Raw genomic sequence first — 19,035 nt, forward strand, 5'->3', positions numbered from 1 at the left:
GCAAAGCAGACTGTATCAGTTATTGTCCGCCATGTATGTCGCGGACTCAACGTCTAGGTCCAGAGTATATAAAGTCACCAAAAACAAATGGACAATGAAGGTGAAGGCAAAAGAGTGAGGAGAGTCCTGACCAGATATCTAGATCCCTAGTTTGATTGATGTAAAATGTTCTTTATCACATTGTTTACGTGTCTAATAAAGATTTTATTAATTTATGATGTTTCATGTGTGATTCACTACAATAGGGCCCCACAACACACTGGATTCCAGTTATTTGAAATCAGAATCAGAATCAGAATCAGCTTTATTGTCATTACGCAGGGTAACGAGATTGAGGCCATTCCATACAGTGCGATGTGTGCATGCAAGAAAACAATGTGTAAATATATAAAAATATAAAAAATATAGAAGTGCAAAGAAAGGTGTGGCCCACAAATGTGACTCTGTACACTGAAATAACACAACACTGGATATTGTCCAGATGAGTTAAATTTAAGAACTTGCACACAAAGCAACACTGGAGGTGACTATAACGTGCGCATTTTCCGCGCATGCGTATTAGGTCGCGTTGCGCCGGCAGACGGCAGACGGAGGGGGTCTTAAACGGTGGCATTGTTGTGTGTGGACACGGATAAGGTTAGGTGGGATTACCCTTAGCGTAAACGGGGCCTAAATGCTAAATTAGTCATCACCTGCTCAGTGGCTTTGTGGTTAGAGTGTCCGGTAGGTTGTGAGTTCAAACCAAAGACTATAAAAATTGGACCCATTACCTCCCTCAGCATCAAGGGTTGGAATTGGGGGTTAAATCAGCAAAAATGATTCCCGGCTGCGGCCACTGCTGCTGCCCACTGGTGCTGCCCACTGCTTCCCTCACCTCCCAGGGGGTGAACAATCAATCAATCAATCAATCAATCAATCAATCAATCAATGTTTATTTATATAGCCCTAAATCACAAGTGTCTCAAAGGGCTGCACAAGCCACAACGACATCCTCGGTACAGAGCCCACATAAGGGCAAGGAAAACTCACCCGAGTGGGACGTCGATGTGAATGACTATGAGAAACCTTGGAGAGGACTGCATATGTGGGTAACCCCCCCCCACACCCTCCCCTTCTCTAAGGGATGGGTCAAATGCAGAGGACAAATTTCACCACATCTAGTGTGTGTGTGACTATCATTGGTACTTTAACTTTGAACTTTAACTTTAACTAGCACTCATCAGTGACAGAGCAGGAGGGGGCAAGGAATATGTCTTGTTAAAAAAATTAAGCACCCTGGTATTCTTGCATTTACTGTAAATAAATAGATATAATTACAGTAATAAGTCAGTTTATACTACTACTACATACCACAATGTATATAATTAGCGATATGTGATGCACTTGATGACGTTATACGGTGGAAAAGTGGAATCTAGTGCTACACATCATTTGTCTGTGGAAGTCTGTGTTGAGTGGGTGGCACGCCTGCTCTCATTGGTGAAAGGAAACGTGCCATTTTCCTCTCATTGGTTGAATGAGGTGTCTGTCAAAAGACCTTCAAGTACCCTGGACAAGTAGTCTGCGCGTGCGCGGTGCGACCAGGCACTGCCCCCCCCCCCTTCACGGCCATCCTCTATCCGTAACTCGTCGCGCAATGTTTTTAATATTTTATCAGGCTGTACGTCCTTCGTCGTCTGTCCATTGTGAGACTTTGGATTGATTCCACTATTTAGAGGTATGTGAGTCTTCTTGTGGTGCTTTTTTGGTTATCGACATGGTTCAGGGGAGATTTCCGTCAACGCCTCTAGCATTTCGAGCACTGGCACGTGAAGCTTTATCTCGCTAATTAAAATAACGCATGTAGTTTAAATGTATATATATATTATCTATATATATATATATACTGGAGCAGGTGTTTTATTTGATTAAATATGTACGCCAAAAATGCGCTGGATGTTGAATTTTTACAGACAGGCAGTGCACAATTTGCAGGAAAAGGAACACGAATTCAACAGGCCCACGTCTTCCACAGTGCACGCGCGTGTTTGTATCATTGATGGTTATAAAACAAGAATTCATAATTTTTCCTGCTTACGAATATTTGAAAATAACCTTTGTGTTGAGGAAAAGGGTGTGGATGTCGGATGGGTAATGTTACGTAATCTTCCCCCATTCATCACTGCACGCCTTTCCTCTTGACACACACACACACACACACACACACACACACACACACACGCACACACACATTCTTGTATTTGTTACCTTCTTGAGACCTGAGAAAAAAACCCTACCTCTTTAGGACCATCTTTTGATAGATATATAAAGATGTGTATTTACAACATTAATAATATATACATACTATGCCAATATAAAAAAGCTTGTTGTGAAAAATGAGTTGGAATTTCACAAGAAACACTTAGAATGTTGGCAGTATTATAATTAAAGTCGTAATTTTACTCAGCGCAAGTCAAAATTTTACAAGAAAAACGGAACATTTGTGCAATATTATGATAAAAGTTGGGATTTTACTCAATAACAGTCACAACTGTACAAGCAATGCTTAAAATTGTAGCAATTTCATGAAAATGTTTTATTTTTTTTAGGTTTATTTGAAATAGGGACGGATACAGAAACATAGATATCTGAAACAGTTATCCAATGCATGCATCATAGTGTTTGTAGCGAAAGCTAATTTACAACACTTGTCCCCAACAAAAACAACAACACAGATCTAACATAATTAAAATAGGAAAATAAAAAGAATAAGGCAAAGAGGAGTCGATAATAATGATAATAGTAATAATACAGACAATGATAATAGTAATAATACAGACAAAGTGCAAACTAGATAAAAGCCAATAATAATAATAATAACACAGACAAAGTGCAGACTAGATAAAAACCAATTAGTAAACATTTGTAAAAACTAAACATGTGAACACGATTGTTGCTCAACTAGCCACAATTTTGTTTGTTTTTTGAAAGTGACAAGTGCAGGTATACTTTTCAAAGTGGTAAGTTGTAACTTTACTCGACAAAAGTCACAATTTTATTAAGAAAACTAAAAAATGTTGGCAATATTATAATAATAATCGGAATTTCACTTGGCCAAATTATGACAAAAGTTGTAATTTTACTGTAGAATCTAACTGTTAATGGCCACTACAGTCTTAGTACCATAGTGTATTTGTTCATCCTATGGTCTCACATGGGTTGTCTTACGTCAGCACCGGATGTCGTAAAATCAGCTGTTCACCTGGCGGGTTTTTTCGGGGATGAATAGGGAAGTCCTTTAGCTGCCGTTTTGTTTTATCATATATTGCTGCCTTTGCACCTGTCAATGTTTACTTCTGTATGCACATTAAATCAACAAAAAACCCTGACTTTGGAGCAATGTTCACAGACTCTAGTATTTGGCTCTCTATTAGATGCAATGGTTTTCTGTACTGGGACCATGATTTCGGTCCTAGCTTGTTCACCGGTCCTCATATGGAAGGTACTTTTCCTTGTTGATGTCTCAAGAAGGGTAGAAATAGAAACACACACACACACACACACACACACACACACACACACACACACACACACACACACACACACGCACACGCACACACGCACATTATTGTATTTGTTACCTTCTTGAGACCTGAGGAAAAAAGCCTACCTCTTTAGACCACCTTTTGTAGATATATAAAGATGTGTATTTACAACATTAATAATATATACATACTATGCCAATATAAAAAAGCTTGTTGTGAAAAATGAGTTGGAATTTCACACGAAAAAGGTCACAATTTCACAAGAAACACTTAGAATGTTGGCAGTATTATAATAAAAGTCGTAATTTTACTCAACGCAAGTCAAAACTTTACAAGAAAAACTGAACATTTGTGCAATATTCTGATAAAAGTTGGAATTTTACTCAATAACAGTCACAATTGTACAAGAAACGCTTAAAATTGTAGCAATTTCATGAAAAGAGTTTGAAAATTGTGACTTTACTCGACAAAAGTCACAATTTTATAAGAAAACTTTAACATTTTGGCAATATTATAATAACAATCGGAATTTCACTTGGCAAAATTATGACAAAAGTTATAATTTTACTGTAGAAGCTAGCTGTTAATGGCCACTACAGTCTTAGTACCATAGTGTATTTGTTCATTCTATGGTCACATATGGGTTGTCTTACGTCAGCACCGGAAGTCGTAAAATCAGCTGTTCATCTGGCAGGTTTTTTCGGGGATGAATAGGGAAGTCCTTCTTTAGCTGCCGTTTTGTTTTATCATATGTTGCTGCCTTTGCACCTGTCAATGTTTACTTTTCTATGCACATTAAATCAACAAAAAATCCTGACTTTGGAGCAATGTTCACAGACTAGTATTTGGCTCTCTATTAGATGCAAGTCCTAACTTGTTCACCGGTCCTCATATGGAAGGTACTTTTCCTTGTTGATGTCTCAAGAAGGGTAGAAATGCAAGAACACACACACACACACACACACACACACACACACACACACACACACACACACACCCACGCACACACGCACGCACGCACGCACACACACAAGCATGTGACAGGAAAATCAAGTTTGAGCGCAACATAGACATTGCAAGATCCTTTTATTGATATTAAACCTTATGAATATGAACTTCTCTCACCCCCTTAATGGGTTGATATCCAATACAGTAGCTGTCTAAACTGATGTCCTTACAAAGAGCAGACACTAACATTAGAAAGTATAGTGTAGACTTCTGATAGGTTTAGACCAGGGGTAGGCAATGGTGCCGCGGTTAAACGTCTCCAAGGCGTCCGGTTGCTGTTGGAGGAAAGGTAAGTCTTTACCAGTTCATCTCTCTCTATCTCGTCAGGCTTGTAGACGACCTGCTTGAGGTCCACAGAGGTTCGGATCTAAGACAGGGGTGTCAAACTAAAATACAGAGTGGGCCAAAATTTAAAACTGAACAAAGCTGCGGGCCAAGGTTAAACAAATGAACCTTTTTGATAGGGACCGAAACAAGTTTTGCATTAAATATTGAACAAGCAAGGCTTATATAACTTTATAGTGACATGCAAAATCGAGTATCAAATAATAATAATAATAATTAAAAAATATCAATGGCCTATCAAATATAATTTAAATACAAATGTAATGCCTCTTTTCTATTTGTAGCCTTCTGAGGTAAATATCAACATTAACTTTTTCCACAGGCTAATAAATTTGAAAATAAAATGACTTTAACTTTAAACTGCTCAGTTTGCAACACACTGATCTAATCTGATGTGCCAAAGCCAGATACCTGCCATCTTTTCTTGGATGCTAGTTCATTAATGTCGGGGCTCAGGCAACCTTCATTATCGAACGAAGGTGTTCCTCAGTCATTATACCTCGTATTCTATAGTCTTGGGGGCGTGCCTTACGGGCACTGCTTTCAACGTCCTCTACGAGCTGTCGTCATGTCCGCTTTTCATTCATTCTAGCAACGTGCCCGCCCAGTTACAAGATATGAGCGGCTTCTGAACGCACACACACGTGAATGCAATGCACACTTCATCAACAGCGATGCAGTTTACACTGAGGGTGCCCGTATAAGCAACTTTAACATTGCTACAAATATACGCCACACTGTGAATCCGCACCTTAACACAACATAAACACAACAGAACAAATACCCAGAACCCTTTGCAGCACTAACTCTTCCGGGACACTACACACACACACACACACACACACACACACACACACACACACACACACACACACACACGCACACCTTGCAGCGTCCCGGAAGAGTTAGTGCTGCAAAGGGTTCTGGGTATTTGTTCTGTTGTGTTTATGTTGTGTTACAGTGCGGATGTTCTCCGAAATGTGTTTGTCATTCTTGTTTGGTGTGGATTCACAGTGTGGCGTATTTCTAACAGTGTTAAAGTTGTTTTTTACGGGCACGCTCAGTGTAACCTGTATCGCTGAAGATCAAGTATGCCTTGCATTCACTTGTGTGTGCGTGCAGCAGCCGCACATATTATGTGACTAGGCCAGCACTTGTTGGACTGGATGAAAAGCAGACTTGATGGTTTTTGGGAGGGGCACTGAAATTTGGGAGTCTCCCGGGAGGTTTGGCAAGTATGAGAATTAGCTGTGAATGCGGTGTTACCGCGGAACCGCCGCTGTATATAATCGGGGGGCCAGCTCTAGTGTTAATTTGATATCGCCTCAAGGGCCAAGTGAAATTACACAGCGGGCCAAACTTGACACCCATGATCTAAGACGACAGAATCGGTTAAACGTACATCATTCATTCATTGAGTATGTTTGGAAGATTGCAAAATGGGGAAAAAAAAGTATTACCTTTACCTTCTCCTATTCGTCGGTAGGACCTCTCTCAGAAGTGGTATTATCATATTCATCTGTTGCATAAACAACAACAGACTCAGTCACTGACAATTCTTTATAAATGTGTTATTATGTAAATCTGACTCATGCAAGTGTAACATTAACCAATGTTTATTGTTTTACCACTCAAAATAAGCACGTTTAAACTAGTTTAATATCATTAGATAAATGGTTGAGGACTTATTGACAGTTCGTTGCCAAGTACTGCAAAGACGCGGCCATGTTTTTCACCGGTCTTGCTCAAATGTTGCATTTGGTTAGACCAGGGACGGGCAACTCAACATGTCGAAAGAGCCATATTGCACCAAAAGTACAAAAAAACAAATCTGTCTGGAGCCGCAAAAAGTTAAAAGCTTTATGTGAGTGTTATAATGAAGGCAACACATTAAGTAAGTGTCTCAGAGGGTGAGATAACTCCTGGAAATTATTGGCTTAAGACTGCCAAAGGTGTGTGCCCAAGTTAAAGGAAAGAACAAGCTGTCTTCATCTAATGGATTTATTACAATCTTTGCCAGCTGGGTAACGTTTGCTGTGGTCTGGAACAACATCGTAACGTTCGCTGTGGTTTGGAACATTAACCTGACTCTTGCCAGATCCTTGTAGTTCGCTTAGCTCCACACAATGATCTGTCACTTCTCAATAGGAGATGTATTTCAGAAGGCGGGGCCTTGTAAAAAAATCATTGTATGTGATTGGATAAACCACTTGTCCGTTATCTTGAATGACGTCCTACTTCAACCACTCACATCGAAATCAACCCGTGACGCTGAGAGCGACGCTGGGAAATCTAAAACAGAACAGCCGACATATTGGATAACGACTGAGCGAACAGTTATCTGTTCATCTTTTAAAGAATTAATATTTGATAGATTCGACAGATCAGTTGCAGTAGCAGAATCAATGTCAGCACACGACTCCTCGCTGCGTGCCGCCATTGTTGTTTGAATCAAACAGTCGCTTCGGCGCTACGTCACATCTATAAAATCCTGCCCGGCGATCCTGATTGGTTCATTATTTTTAGCTATCTTGAAGGAGTTTGCATTGCCCTCGAGCCCAGATCCTTGTGTGGAGCTCAGCGAACTACAGCGTGGCACACAATCAGAAATGCAGCCAATATTACATACAGATAATGTGTCATGAAACATGCAAATATAAATTAAATACACAGAGAACATAAGTAAAGGAAATTAAATGAACTCAAATATACCTACAATTGAGGCATAATGATGCAATATGTACATACAGCTAGCCTAAATAGCATGTTAGCATGGATTATTAGCACTCCACGCAAGTCAATAACATCAACAAAGCTCACCTTTGTGCATTCCTGCACAGCATAAAACGTTTGGTGGACAGAATGAGACAAAGGAGTGGCATAAAACACGCCTTTCTGTGGCAGTGACGGAGAAAGTCGTACAAGTAAACCAACTACGGTAAGTTCAAGGACCGCCAGAATTAGTACAACGAAACGGCGCTCACCAAATATTGTCGTCAATGAAGCATAAACACAAACATATTAATCAATGGGCTTTCTAACAATTAGGAAGGTTGTTTATCCTCCTACAGAAATAATATTAAAACAACAAATATATTTTTCTATCATCTTTTCCATTTCCATATAAAGCTCCAGGGAGCCACTAGGGCTGTGCTAAAGAGCCGCATGCGGCTCAAGAGCCGCGGGTTGCTGACCCCTGGTTTAGAGAATCATAATTAGGATCACCACTACATTACAGTGGTACCTTGGTTTTTGAATTCCAAAAAGCTATGTTCCCCATTAAAAAATAATGTAAATCCAATGAATCACTTCCAAACACACAAACATTTTTACACAAAACACAGTCCATGGGTCGCGGGGGGTGCTGGAGCCTATCTCAGCTGCATTCGGGCGAAAGACGGGGTACACCCTGGACAGGTCGCCACCTCATATAGAATAATAATATTTTCACATGCAGAAAGCAATGCCAAATAAACAAATGATGAATGAAGTGGATAAATGAGCATTTAACATTGTTTACCTTTTATTGAAAACTTGGTGAAGACAGTGATGAATGGAGAGGCAGGAGTTGAAGGCAGGGCCATGCAGACAGAACCTTGGAACTTTGCTATGAGTTCTTACTTGAATTCAAGTGTTTCTAACGTTATTTATCAAAGTGCTAGCATTGGCCACTTTTCTTTTTCTTATTTTGCAGTCCTACTCAATTAAAAAAACAAGGCACAAAGACGAAGTAACCAAGGCGTATGATTCTTAGTTTTTCTGTGAATGTTACACAGGCAAATGGCCTAGCTCGTAGTACGCAATGTTTGGCCGTACGATAACTGAGACAGTTTACTAAAACCAGGGCAAAATACTGGCGAAAACCTTTGCCGAAAACTGAATCATACGAAAGGTGGGGCGTACGAAAACCGAAGTACCGCATTGTATTGTCAAGTAGAAAGATGCATCTTTTACTGAGATCTTTCGGGAGCATTATTTTCAAATACATCATTGCCTGAGTTACATTTCTGCAAGAGTGTCCGCCCTGAGATCGGTAGGTCGTGAGTTCAATCCCCGAGTCAGACTATAAAAATGGGACCCATTACCTCCCTGCTTGACACTCAGCATCAAGGGTTGGAATTGGGGGGTTAAATCACCAAAATTGATTCCCGCTGCTGCTCACTGCTCCCCTCACCTCCCAGGTGGTGATCAAGGGTGATAGGTCAAATGCAGAGGATCATTTCACCACACCTAGTGTGTGTGACTATCAGTGGTACTTTAACTTTAATTTGAACAACTTTGAGCATTATACAACTAAAATATATTTTTTAGATCAAATATATTCCATTCTCCAGAGATGCTGATTATTATATACCAGAGGTCCTCAAAAGTGGGTCTGTGGAGATACTGCAAGGAGGTCATACAATATTTAGTTGATTGGACTTTTTCCATTTATATTATTTTTCCATAAATGTACTTTTTTTTTAAATACACATAACCATTGATCCAACACACTGTAGTGTTTATAAATGACATTGTCATAGAAACCCTACTCACTGTACCTAAAAACATAAAACAATTTTTGTTATTGTTTTCATGTTAGCATCTATGATAGCTAGCATTTTGTGCTCTAGTTTCCAGCTAAAAAAATGTTGCCAGCTGGCGATTAGCGCACTAGTTGTTAGCTATCGATTTGCGCTAGTTGTCAGCTATTGATTAGCGCGCCTGCTGCCTGCTAGCGATTAGTGCGTCATTTGCCAGCTAGGGGTTTGAGAACTAATTGGCAGCTAGCGATTAGTGGACTAGTTGCCAGATGGCAAATAGTGCTCTAATTGCCAGCTAGCAATTAGCGCTGTAATTGTCAGTTAGCTATTAGGACAGCAGTTACCAGGTAGTGGTTAGTGCGATAGTTATCAGCTATTTATTAGCGCGACAGCTGCCAGCTAGCGATTAGTGCGTCGCTTGCCAGCTGGCAAATAGTGCTCCAATTGCCAGCTAGGAATTAGCACTCTAGTTGCCAGCTAGGGACTAGTGCTCTAGTCGCTAGGTGGCGATTAGCATGCTAGATGCCAGCTAGCAATTAGCACGCTAGTTGTGAACTATATATTAGTGCGCTATTTGCCAGCTAACTATAAGCGGCACTACTGCTATTATTTGCATATCTTAGCATTGCATAATACGTTATTTTTATGACCAGTTTTATAGAAAACTAATTTTATTTGCGAGATATATATAAATAGCGGGTTCCCACTCTATCAGTCTGTGGGTCCTTGGCCTGGACAACGTTGAAGACCCCTGTTATAGACAAAATCCATCCTTTGTCCAGATCGCTCTACTTGTTGAAACAGTTTTGCTCAGATCAATCAATCAGAGGACAGAAAAATGCTTACTTTATAATGAGTGGGCTAGCTACCTGGCACTATAGTGCCAATCTGATATCTAATTTGTGAAAGAAACAGCCTCATTGCTAGCATTGGTTAAGTGACATCGGGCCTGCACTTCTGATTCTAAAGGTTCTAGACAGATTACATTATTGACATGGCAGCTCATAGAAGCTAGAATCTGATTGGATAAAAAATAATCTAATATACACCTACACCCTGTGCAGTGAAGATAGATGCTATGAAATAAAGATTATAAACAGATAAGTTAATACAATTTCATGTAACAAATACTATAATCTAAGTTCAGTGCTTCTGATAGTGTTTAGGCCAGCAGAGAAGTCCTAATTTGGGCAACTAGTCAAATGTTAGGACACTGTGAGTTTCTGCTCTTGGGCACCATCTGCTGTGTAGACGAAGAAGGCACCATTTCGATGATAGAGAATGTGCACTAGTGTGTAACTGGCCGATCGCAACAGAAAGTTGAGGAGGAAGCTGAGGAATCCGAGCGTGTCTGTCAAGGGGACAAGAATGCAAACTTACCGTACCTTGTAAACAGCTTGAGATTTATGAAGTATTTAATTTAAAGAATTATACTTTAGTGCCTTACTGGAATCCAATATCATGTTTAAAGCCCCCTGAAATGAGCAAGATAGGAGGACCCCTTTTAATGTCCTCAGTTCTTGAATGTTTCTATCAACAAGTGTGGAAAGGAAATGTCAACATCATGTCATGTGGCAAAGCCTATACTGTCACAACTTGTTTTGTAATTTATCGCAAGAATAATAATAAAAATACACACAAACACTCACGCACACACAGAAATGTAATTTTTTTTAAATAATCCTGGTTGTACCTCTGAAATGTAACTGCAATTGATGAGAATGTGTGTCAGTCTTTAAACAACTACATACAAACCAATTTGGTTCCTCCTTTTCAAATGCTGATTTTGAAACTGGATAATTAAGGACTGAGGGCCCTATCCTCCCAGGCGCATTTTCCTCATTGACATAAATCTGTAACTGCACTCCTCAATCCAAGACACACTCTGGGTGGAGCAACCCTGAAACTTGGGCGTTCCCTGTCAAGTCTAGCCTTGCTCGTATTCTCCCATCGACTCAAGTACTTCTGCTCCTACTCGCTTCTGAGGCTGCATGTGCGTCTGTTAACACTAAGGTTGTACAGTATACCAGTACCACGACCATACTAATGAATCATATTTGGTACTGTACCGCCTCTAAACAGTACCTTTTTTTTAACGGGCATGACGGCGCGTCGTCGTCATGTCGTGACATTGCTGGTTTTACAAGCAGAGGAGCATGTTCGGCAACGCACAATCACGGAGTACTTACAAGCAGACAATGTGTGTAGAGAGAAAAGGGAGAACGGACGCATTTTGACTTAAAAACTAATGATAAAGGTGAAGCTATAACACTGAAATGCCCTCAGGAAGAGGTGCTTTAAGACATGGCTAGCTAGCTAGCAGCTAACGTCCAGCCGCAGTCTGCAGTGTTTTAGCTATTTCTAAATCACTAATCCTCGCCTCCGTGGTGACAATCAAAGTATCTAGTCGATACTACTATGATTACATCGATATTTTTTAGCATCACAAAATCTTTTTTCGTTTTTAAAAAATGTATATTTTTTTATAAACTCAGGAAATACTTCTCTGGACGCATGAGGACTTAAATTATGACCATTGTATGATCCTGTAACTACTTGGTATCGGATATATACCCAAATTTGTGGTATCATTCAAAACTAATGTAAAGCATCCAAACAACAGAAAACGTGATTATTACATTTTAACACAAGTATAGATAGAAGATGTTGAAACAGAAAGTAAGCAGATATTATCAGTAAATGAAAAGTAGATTGATAATTAATTTTCTACCACTTGTCCTTAATCATTTTGACAAAATAATATAATGGAAAATGACACAATATGTTACTGCTTAAGTCAGCAGCTAAATTAGGAGCCTTTGTTTGCTTACTTACTAATGAAAGAAAAGTTGTCTCAGGTGTTACAACAGCGTGGCTTCGTACAAAAAGAGTGCGGGTACTTTCCTAGCCCGCCTGCAGTCCAGACCTGTCTCCCATCGAAAATGTGTGGCGCATTATGAAGCGTAAAATACGACAGCGGAGACACCGGACTGTTGAACGACTGAAGCTCTACATAAAACAAGAATGGGAAAGAATTCCACTTTCAAAGCTTCAACAATTAGCTTCCTCAGTTCCCAATCGTTTATTGAGTGTTGTTAAAAGAAAAGGTGATGTAACAGTGGTGAACATGCCCTTTCCCAACTACTTTGGCACGTGTTGCAGTCATGAAATTCTAAGTTAATTATTTTCAAAAAAAAAATAAAGTTCATGAGTTTGAACATCAAATATCTTGTCTTTGTAGTGCATTCAATTTAATATGGGTTGAAAATGATTTGCAAATCATTGTATTCCGTTTATATTTACATCTAACACAATTTCCCAACTCATATGGAAACGGAGTTTGTACAATAATAATGCAGGTAATCATTTAAAAGGACAACGTTTTATTTCTCACCACTGTTGAATTGTTTACCATTGTACTGTAAATGGAAGGCTAAACAACTTTTAGTTATCTTTAATAAATTATCAAACCAAAAAATTAAATGAACTCTCATTTCTGTCAGCAAAAAATGTACTCACATATTGAATATCTTAAAGTGCTTTTTCCCCCCTAGTTGTAAAAACGAAGTTGGACGTTGTCAATTTTGTTTGTTTTGTCATCACGTGATCATGACATTCTCGCTCGTTCGTTCATGTTGATGGGCTCATATTGCCATCCGATTTGAAGCTGAAATATTCCCACAACGGGACATTTGGTTTTATGACTATATTTTTTTCCTCCTAATTTTTGTTACTTTGCGGAACTTTTGACTGGCGGGTTGCGAGGCTCTCTGTCTGTGCTGCCTGTGTGTGCGATCTCACTGAGTCGCTCTCCGCCCACCGAAACAAAGATTGTGAATGACTGAAAAGAGGTCTTACTGCGTTCAGTTAGTCCAACTGTTAAATAAACGCGCTCAGGTTCTGAGAGCGATGCACAGAGCGAGACATCTCTCTTTCTGTTTAAAGCGGGGAAGAAAGGTGAGGATGAAACGTGAGGCTCAACAATTCTGATTGGCTAACATGTCTGTCACTCAAATGCCAGTGATGGCGGAGAAAAACCCCCAAAAATCCTCAGCGTCTTGCGGTTACATAATAGCACCAATTAAAACCTTGATGTCGATTAATCGTGCAGCCTTATATCAAGCAAACAATAAACACATTATTCTTTTTTTGCGTGCTTCTTATCCCTGTCTTGCTCTTTGTGTAGATTGCCATGGCGACGGTGGTGATGGAGCAGATTGGCCGCTTGTTCATCAACGCACAGCAGCTGCGTCAAATCCCCCAGCTGCTGGAGTCGGCCTTCCCCACGCTGCCTTGCACTGTCAAGGTGTCCGACGTTCCCTGGGTGTTCCAAGAACGTCACATCCTCAGCGGTTACAGGCAGCCCGACCAAAGCTGGCGCTACTACTTCCTCACCCTCTTCCAAAGGCACAACGAGACCATTAACGTATGGACCCACCTGTTGGCCGCCCTCGTCATCTTGGTTAAGTGGCAGGAGATCTCAGAGACGGTGGATTTTTTGCGAGACCCTCACGCTCAGCCCCTCTTCATCATCCTCCTGGCGGCCTTCACCTACCTCTCCTTCAGTGCGCTTGCTCATCTCTTGTCTGCCAAGTCCGAGCTCTCCCACTACACCTTCTACTTCCTGGATTACGTAGGGGTTGCCGTCTACCAGTACGGCAGCGCGCTGGCACACTACTACTACGCCATCGAGGAGACTTGGCACGCCAGAGTGCAAGGGCTCTTTTTACCCGCCGCTGCTTTCTTGGCCTGGCTCACATGCTTTGGCTGCTGCTACGGCAAATATGCCAGTCCCGCACTGCCTAAGCTTACACACAAGCTTTTCCAAGTGGTGCCCTCGGCCTTAGCTTACTGTTTGGACATCAGCCCCGTAGTTCACCGCATATACACCTGCTACCAGGATGGCTGCTCCGACGCGGTTGTGGCGTACCACCTCTACCATGTGCTCTTTTTCCTCATCAGCGCCTATTTCTTCTCCTGGCCTCACCCGGAGAGCTGGTTCCCGGGGAAGTGCGACTTCATCGGGCAGGGCCACCAAATCTTTCACGTGTTCGTGATGGTGTGCACCCTGATGCAGATCGAAGCGCTGCGGATTGACTTCACCGAGCGGAGGCCACTCTATGAGCGACTCCACGGCGATCTCGCTCACGACGCCATCGCGCTCTTCATCTTCACCACCTGCTGCAGTGCTCTCACTGCTTTTTACGTGCGCAAGCGTGTGCATGCTTCTCTCCATGAGAAAGACGATTAACGAAGGCAACATTAGAACTCAAGTTGCTTTACAGTTACCAGTCCTATTTTGTCATCTTATCATTTTTTTGACAGTAGCCTCTTTAACACAAAGATCTCGTATCATAGCTGTAGAGAACAGTTGGGATATTGCCGACACAATCCGATTATTAGATACACGATGATGTCAGCACTTGTGTGCCTGTTTCTGGTGGGCGTACAAATACTTGTCATAGACATTGTTAGGCAGGAAGAGCGAGTAGTGAGTGCTTTGACGTCGAGGCTGTCCCTGGGCCTGGGCCAATAACAAATTATCCCACAAATAATGCACAAAAACCCCCACAGAATATATTGCCGATAAACAATATTGTTGACAGCATTAATTTGAGATCTAACAATAATAATAATGCAAGTATCCCTTTTTGATCAACTTTTTTTGCATTGGTATTCTTTTTACTATTCAGGTCAAGAATGCTCAATTATGCTAAATAAGGAAACAAACATAAAAATAAAATGGACTCTCATTCCAAAAATATTGCAAAACGTTTTTTACAGTTGGAAACTTTTTTTTTTTTTTTTTTGCCATCACTTCCCAACTATTTAGTCATACTGGCTTTTTGTCCGTGTTGATGGGCTCATCTTGCTCATTTGGTTGGAAAACATATTTCCACACTGAACATTCGGCTTCGCAATCATTTTCCCCCCCTTAATTTTTTTAAATTTGCGGTGCTTCTTGCTAGCGAGTCGTGACTAGCCAGGGGGCTATGTCCGTGCTTAGTGTATGTAGGATAGCGCCCCCCCAAAAATTAAAATGCAACATTTTTTAAATTTAAATAATGTTTTTAATATTAGTGAAATCATTTGTTTTCTTAGTTGCCCAATAGTTATTTTATGACTGAGCTCCATTGATAATCTTACTTCCTTACTAGCTTTTTAAGGACAAGGGAAGCTTAGCCCCAAAGAGATGTGTTCAAATGTAGCACAAAATAGTAGCAAAGACTAAGAAATTATTTTTTTTACAGTTTTTTTAAAAACTGAAAGATTTATAATCATACTGTATTTCAGTAAATAATGACAATGTTTGTTTTAACTCAGATTATGACACTTGATATTGATTTTGTCGACAGTTACAAAAAAACAAACACCAAATTATTGATGGGGGCTTACGAATATTTTAGGAAGGCTTTGTCCCTCCTAAAATAGGCCTTACGACACCACTGATTTTAAAATTGGCATCCTTACTAATTCTTGTCTGTTGTTTACTAACTTGGCCAACCTTTGAGTCACTCTCCAGTTCGCTGGTGTATGTAAGTGACAGGAAGAAAAGCTCTGACTTGAGTTCTGGAGAAGCCATTTTGCATCAACCTTTTCTCTCGGTCAGGAGCCCCAAAACCTGCGTTAAATACATAATGGCAATCTTGAATCCTACTTTACATTAACTACATCAACGGTGCAAACATAAAAATGATAAAGAAATAATCGCACATTGAACAACCAAAAGAGCAACTACCGTTAAGCAAGCATAAGTGTCTCTAGCCATCTCCTGGAGAACTGAACCATGTCAAAGCATTCATTTTTTTTTACACGTATAATGCCTACCATAGCTCAGGGGCACTATAGATGCTGGTAAAAGTATAACGGGTTTATTTATGTGGTTAAAACGAGATTCTGAAGTAAATACTAAATATTTAATATTTACCCCCAGGTAAATTGAGTTTGAGACCCCTGCTCTAGGGAAAACATGTCCTTATATTCAGGTCATTATCACTTTTAATTTTGTATGTTATATGATGTCTGAACAGGGGCCAAATATATATATATATATATATATATATATATATATTTATTTCTATATTATATATATTTCTTGAATTTGGATAATGTCTAGACTAGGGATGTAACGATAAACAGTATTAATGATAACTGCAGTAAAACTCCAAAGGTTAGTCTTAGCGTTCTAAAAGAAAATGATTAAAAAAACAACGATTGGGTAACTGCACTTTGATAAACACCCTGACTGCCGCCAGCTCGCTAGCTTCAGTGCTAACATGAAGACAAGAGACATTCATGTATTTCCCCGTTAAGATAGGACATAATGTAAACACATTGTGGTCTGAGCAACTAAGATATTCGATTGTGCACATTGAACCTACAAGCTTTGTTCTCTTAGGGATTGTTTGATACTCAGAGGAATGCGAGACAGAGGTGTTTTTACGAGGCGTTCCAAGGACCCCTGAACAGAGTAGGACGCCACAACGCCCACCAGAATTAACAAATAATAATAATAGATTTTCTCACGCACTCTTCATTTAAATACATCTTTCAGTGCTACAGTTCAAACCAATATTTAAAACCATTAAAACAGATTAAATACTAAGACAGACACTATCAGTGAAGCATAAGAAAAACAAAAGATGCAAAATAGGGGCTTTTCTAAAGGGTTTCTCTATTAAATTTAGTTATTTAAAAAAACTTGGTCAAAAGATTTCATTGTGTGCATAAGCCCTTTTTGAGCACATTCAACAATACTGCGATAATAACAACCGTGATCATTTTGGTCACGATAACAGTGATATACATGTTTTATGTTGTTATATACCTACTACTGACTGACATTGATTCTCATAAATTTAAAGTAGTAGGAAAAACCTGAACAGAAAAACATCGGTAAGTCAATTTGACATGGCTTTATGTTGACTTAATGCTGTTTTTTTAATTAATCGGGCTTACACAAGGTCAAATGAGGATGAGCCTCGTTTCGACTAAAGTTTGAAAACCCATTTTGCAAACCAAATATTGTTCCTTCTAAAAGGCTACACTTTGAGCGGCATTCTGTTGAACAGTGTGGAGGCTGGCACTCTCCAGAAGGATGAGAGATGACTGGTTTTTGTTCTAACAATGTTGATATTTGTACTTCAAAGGGCTGCAAGTTCAGCTTTTGCCTTTTTTCCACTTCCCATGATGTCAAAGCTTTCTGTGCACTGTGGTCTTTGTTGCTCTGTGTGACTGCTCGCTTTTCGCTATGAGTTTGTGACTGTGCGATGACATTGTACGTGCATCCAAGCATGTCTTTTGGTATACAATGCGGACGTTATCGTGTGAATGTATAGAAACGCTTTCCCGCTCCACCGTAAACAAACTGTTTTCCTGCAGAAAACCCCCCCGCCGCTTATCACTTTCATCTCCGTCTGATAGCACTTAGAGATAAAAGACTATTTTTCTGCGGGAATACAGCACTTCTGCATTTTTTTGCATCTTTTGAAACGGTTTTAATAGCCATCATTTTCCCATTGGTGCACTTTTCCTTTGAAGTATCCATTTGTTAAGGCCCTGGCTCACTGACCATGTTGCCAAGTTTGAGCTCACAAAATGTTAAATGTCAACAAATATTTTCGTTATCAGGCATGGCAGCACTCTCTCTGTTCTTGATGGTGTTTAATGAATGTGTTTTTGTAACACTGGATGGCACTACTGAAGGAATTCCGGGGAGGACAAGATGCTTTAAATGTCTTTATGGGAGCGCATGTGGTGAGATTGGAACTGAGAATAATCATGCACTAATTGAATTAGCACTGTACGTACTGTGGCTGGCCATGTTGGCTGTGTTTACATGCATGATTTTTTATACTATTGTTGGTATTTTTGTGTTACTATTTTACCACATATTCATTCAATTGGAAAAGTAATTCTCTGTCATACATAAAAACATTTTGTAATGTTAAAGCCAAGTATTTATTTTAATTTAAGATATAAATGCACTTAAACCATTTTTTTTACCCTTGTATGAGTAACTGGGCAGATTTGTGAGCAGTATTTTTGCTGCAAGTACATTGTTACGTATTATGTAAGTTGCATGCAGTGAAAATAATGAGCTGTTAACTGGAACATGGGCAGCACTAGTATAAGTGAATGTGTAAACAAAGCCTCCAATGACGCCACCCATGTTTGCCTTCATTCTAGAAAGCAGGCTGAGAAGGACCATAATGTCTTCTGCCTCTTGACTCGATGTGTGTGACTGACTGTACTAATGTTCTATATTAAAGACAAATAAAGTGTTACTATAACTCTTTAAGACATCTGTTTTTAATTCAAACGTTCAGTTTATATTTACATCTTACACAATTTCCCAACTCATATGGAAACGGGGTTTGTACGTTCCCATCCTCACCTATGGTCATGAGCTTTGGGTTATGACCGAAAGAACAAGATCAAGGGTACAAGCAACTGAAATGAGTTTCCTCCGCCGGGTGGCGGGGCTCTCCCTTAGAGATAGGGTGAGAAGCTCTGTCATCCAGGAGGAGCTCAAAGTAAAGCCGCTGCTCCTCCACATCGAGAGGAGCCAGATGAAGTGGTTCGGGCATCTGGTCAGGATGCCACCCGAACGCTTCTCTAGGGAGGTGTGTAGG

General features: G+C 40.0%; 1 protein-coding gene across 1 annotated transcript; it reads left to right on the forward strand.

Annotated features, from left to right (window-relative positions):
* Window positions 1–1,573: 1,573 nt before the first annotated feature.
* Window positions 1,574–18,701, forward strand: paqr7b (progestin and adipoQ receptor family member VII, b). The gene is made up of 2 exons (XM_061951906.1): window positions 1,574–1,717; window positions 13,587–18,701. Exon 2 carries the CDS (start codon window positions 13,593–13,595, stop codon window positions 14,649–14,651), a length of 1,059 nt encoding a protein of 352 aa, XP_061807890.1. The 5' UTR covers window positions 1,574–1,717; window positions 13,587–13,592; the 3' UTR covers window positions 14,652–18,701.
* Window positions 18,702–19,035: the final 334 nt, after the last annotated feature.

This window comes from Nerophis lumbriciformis, linkage group LG04 (assembly GCF_033978685.3).
Source record: "Nerophis lumbriciformis linkage group LG04, RoL_Nlum_v2.1, whole genome shotgun sequence".
Classification (NCBI taxonomy): Eukaryota; Metazoa; Chordata; class Actinopteri; order Syngnathiformes; family Syngnathidae; genus Nerophis; species Nerophis lumbriciformis.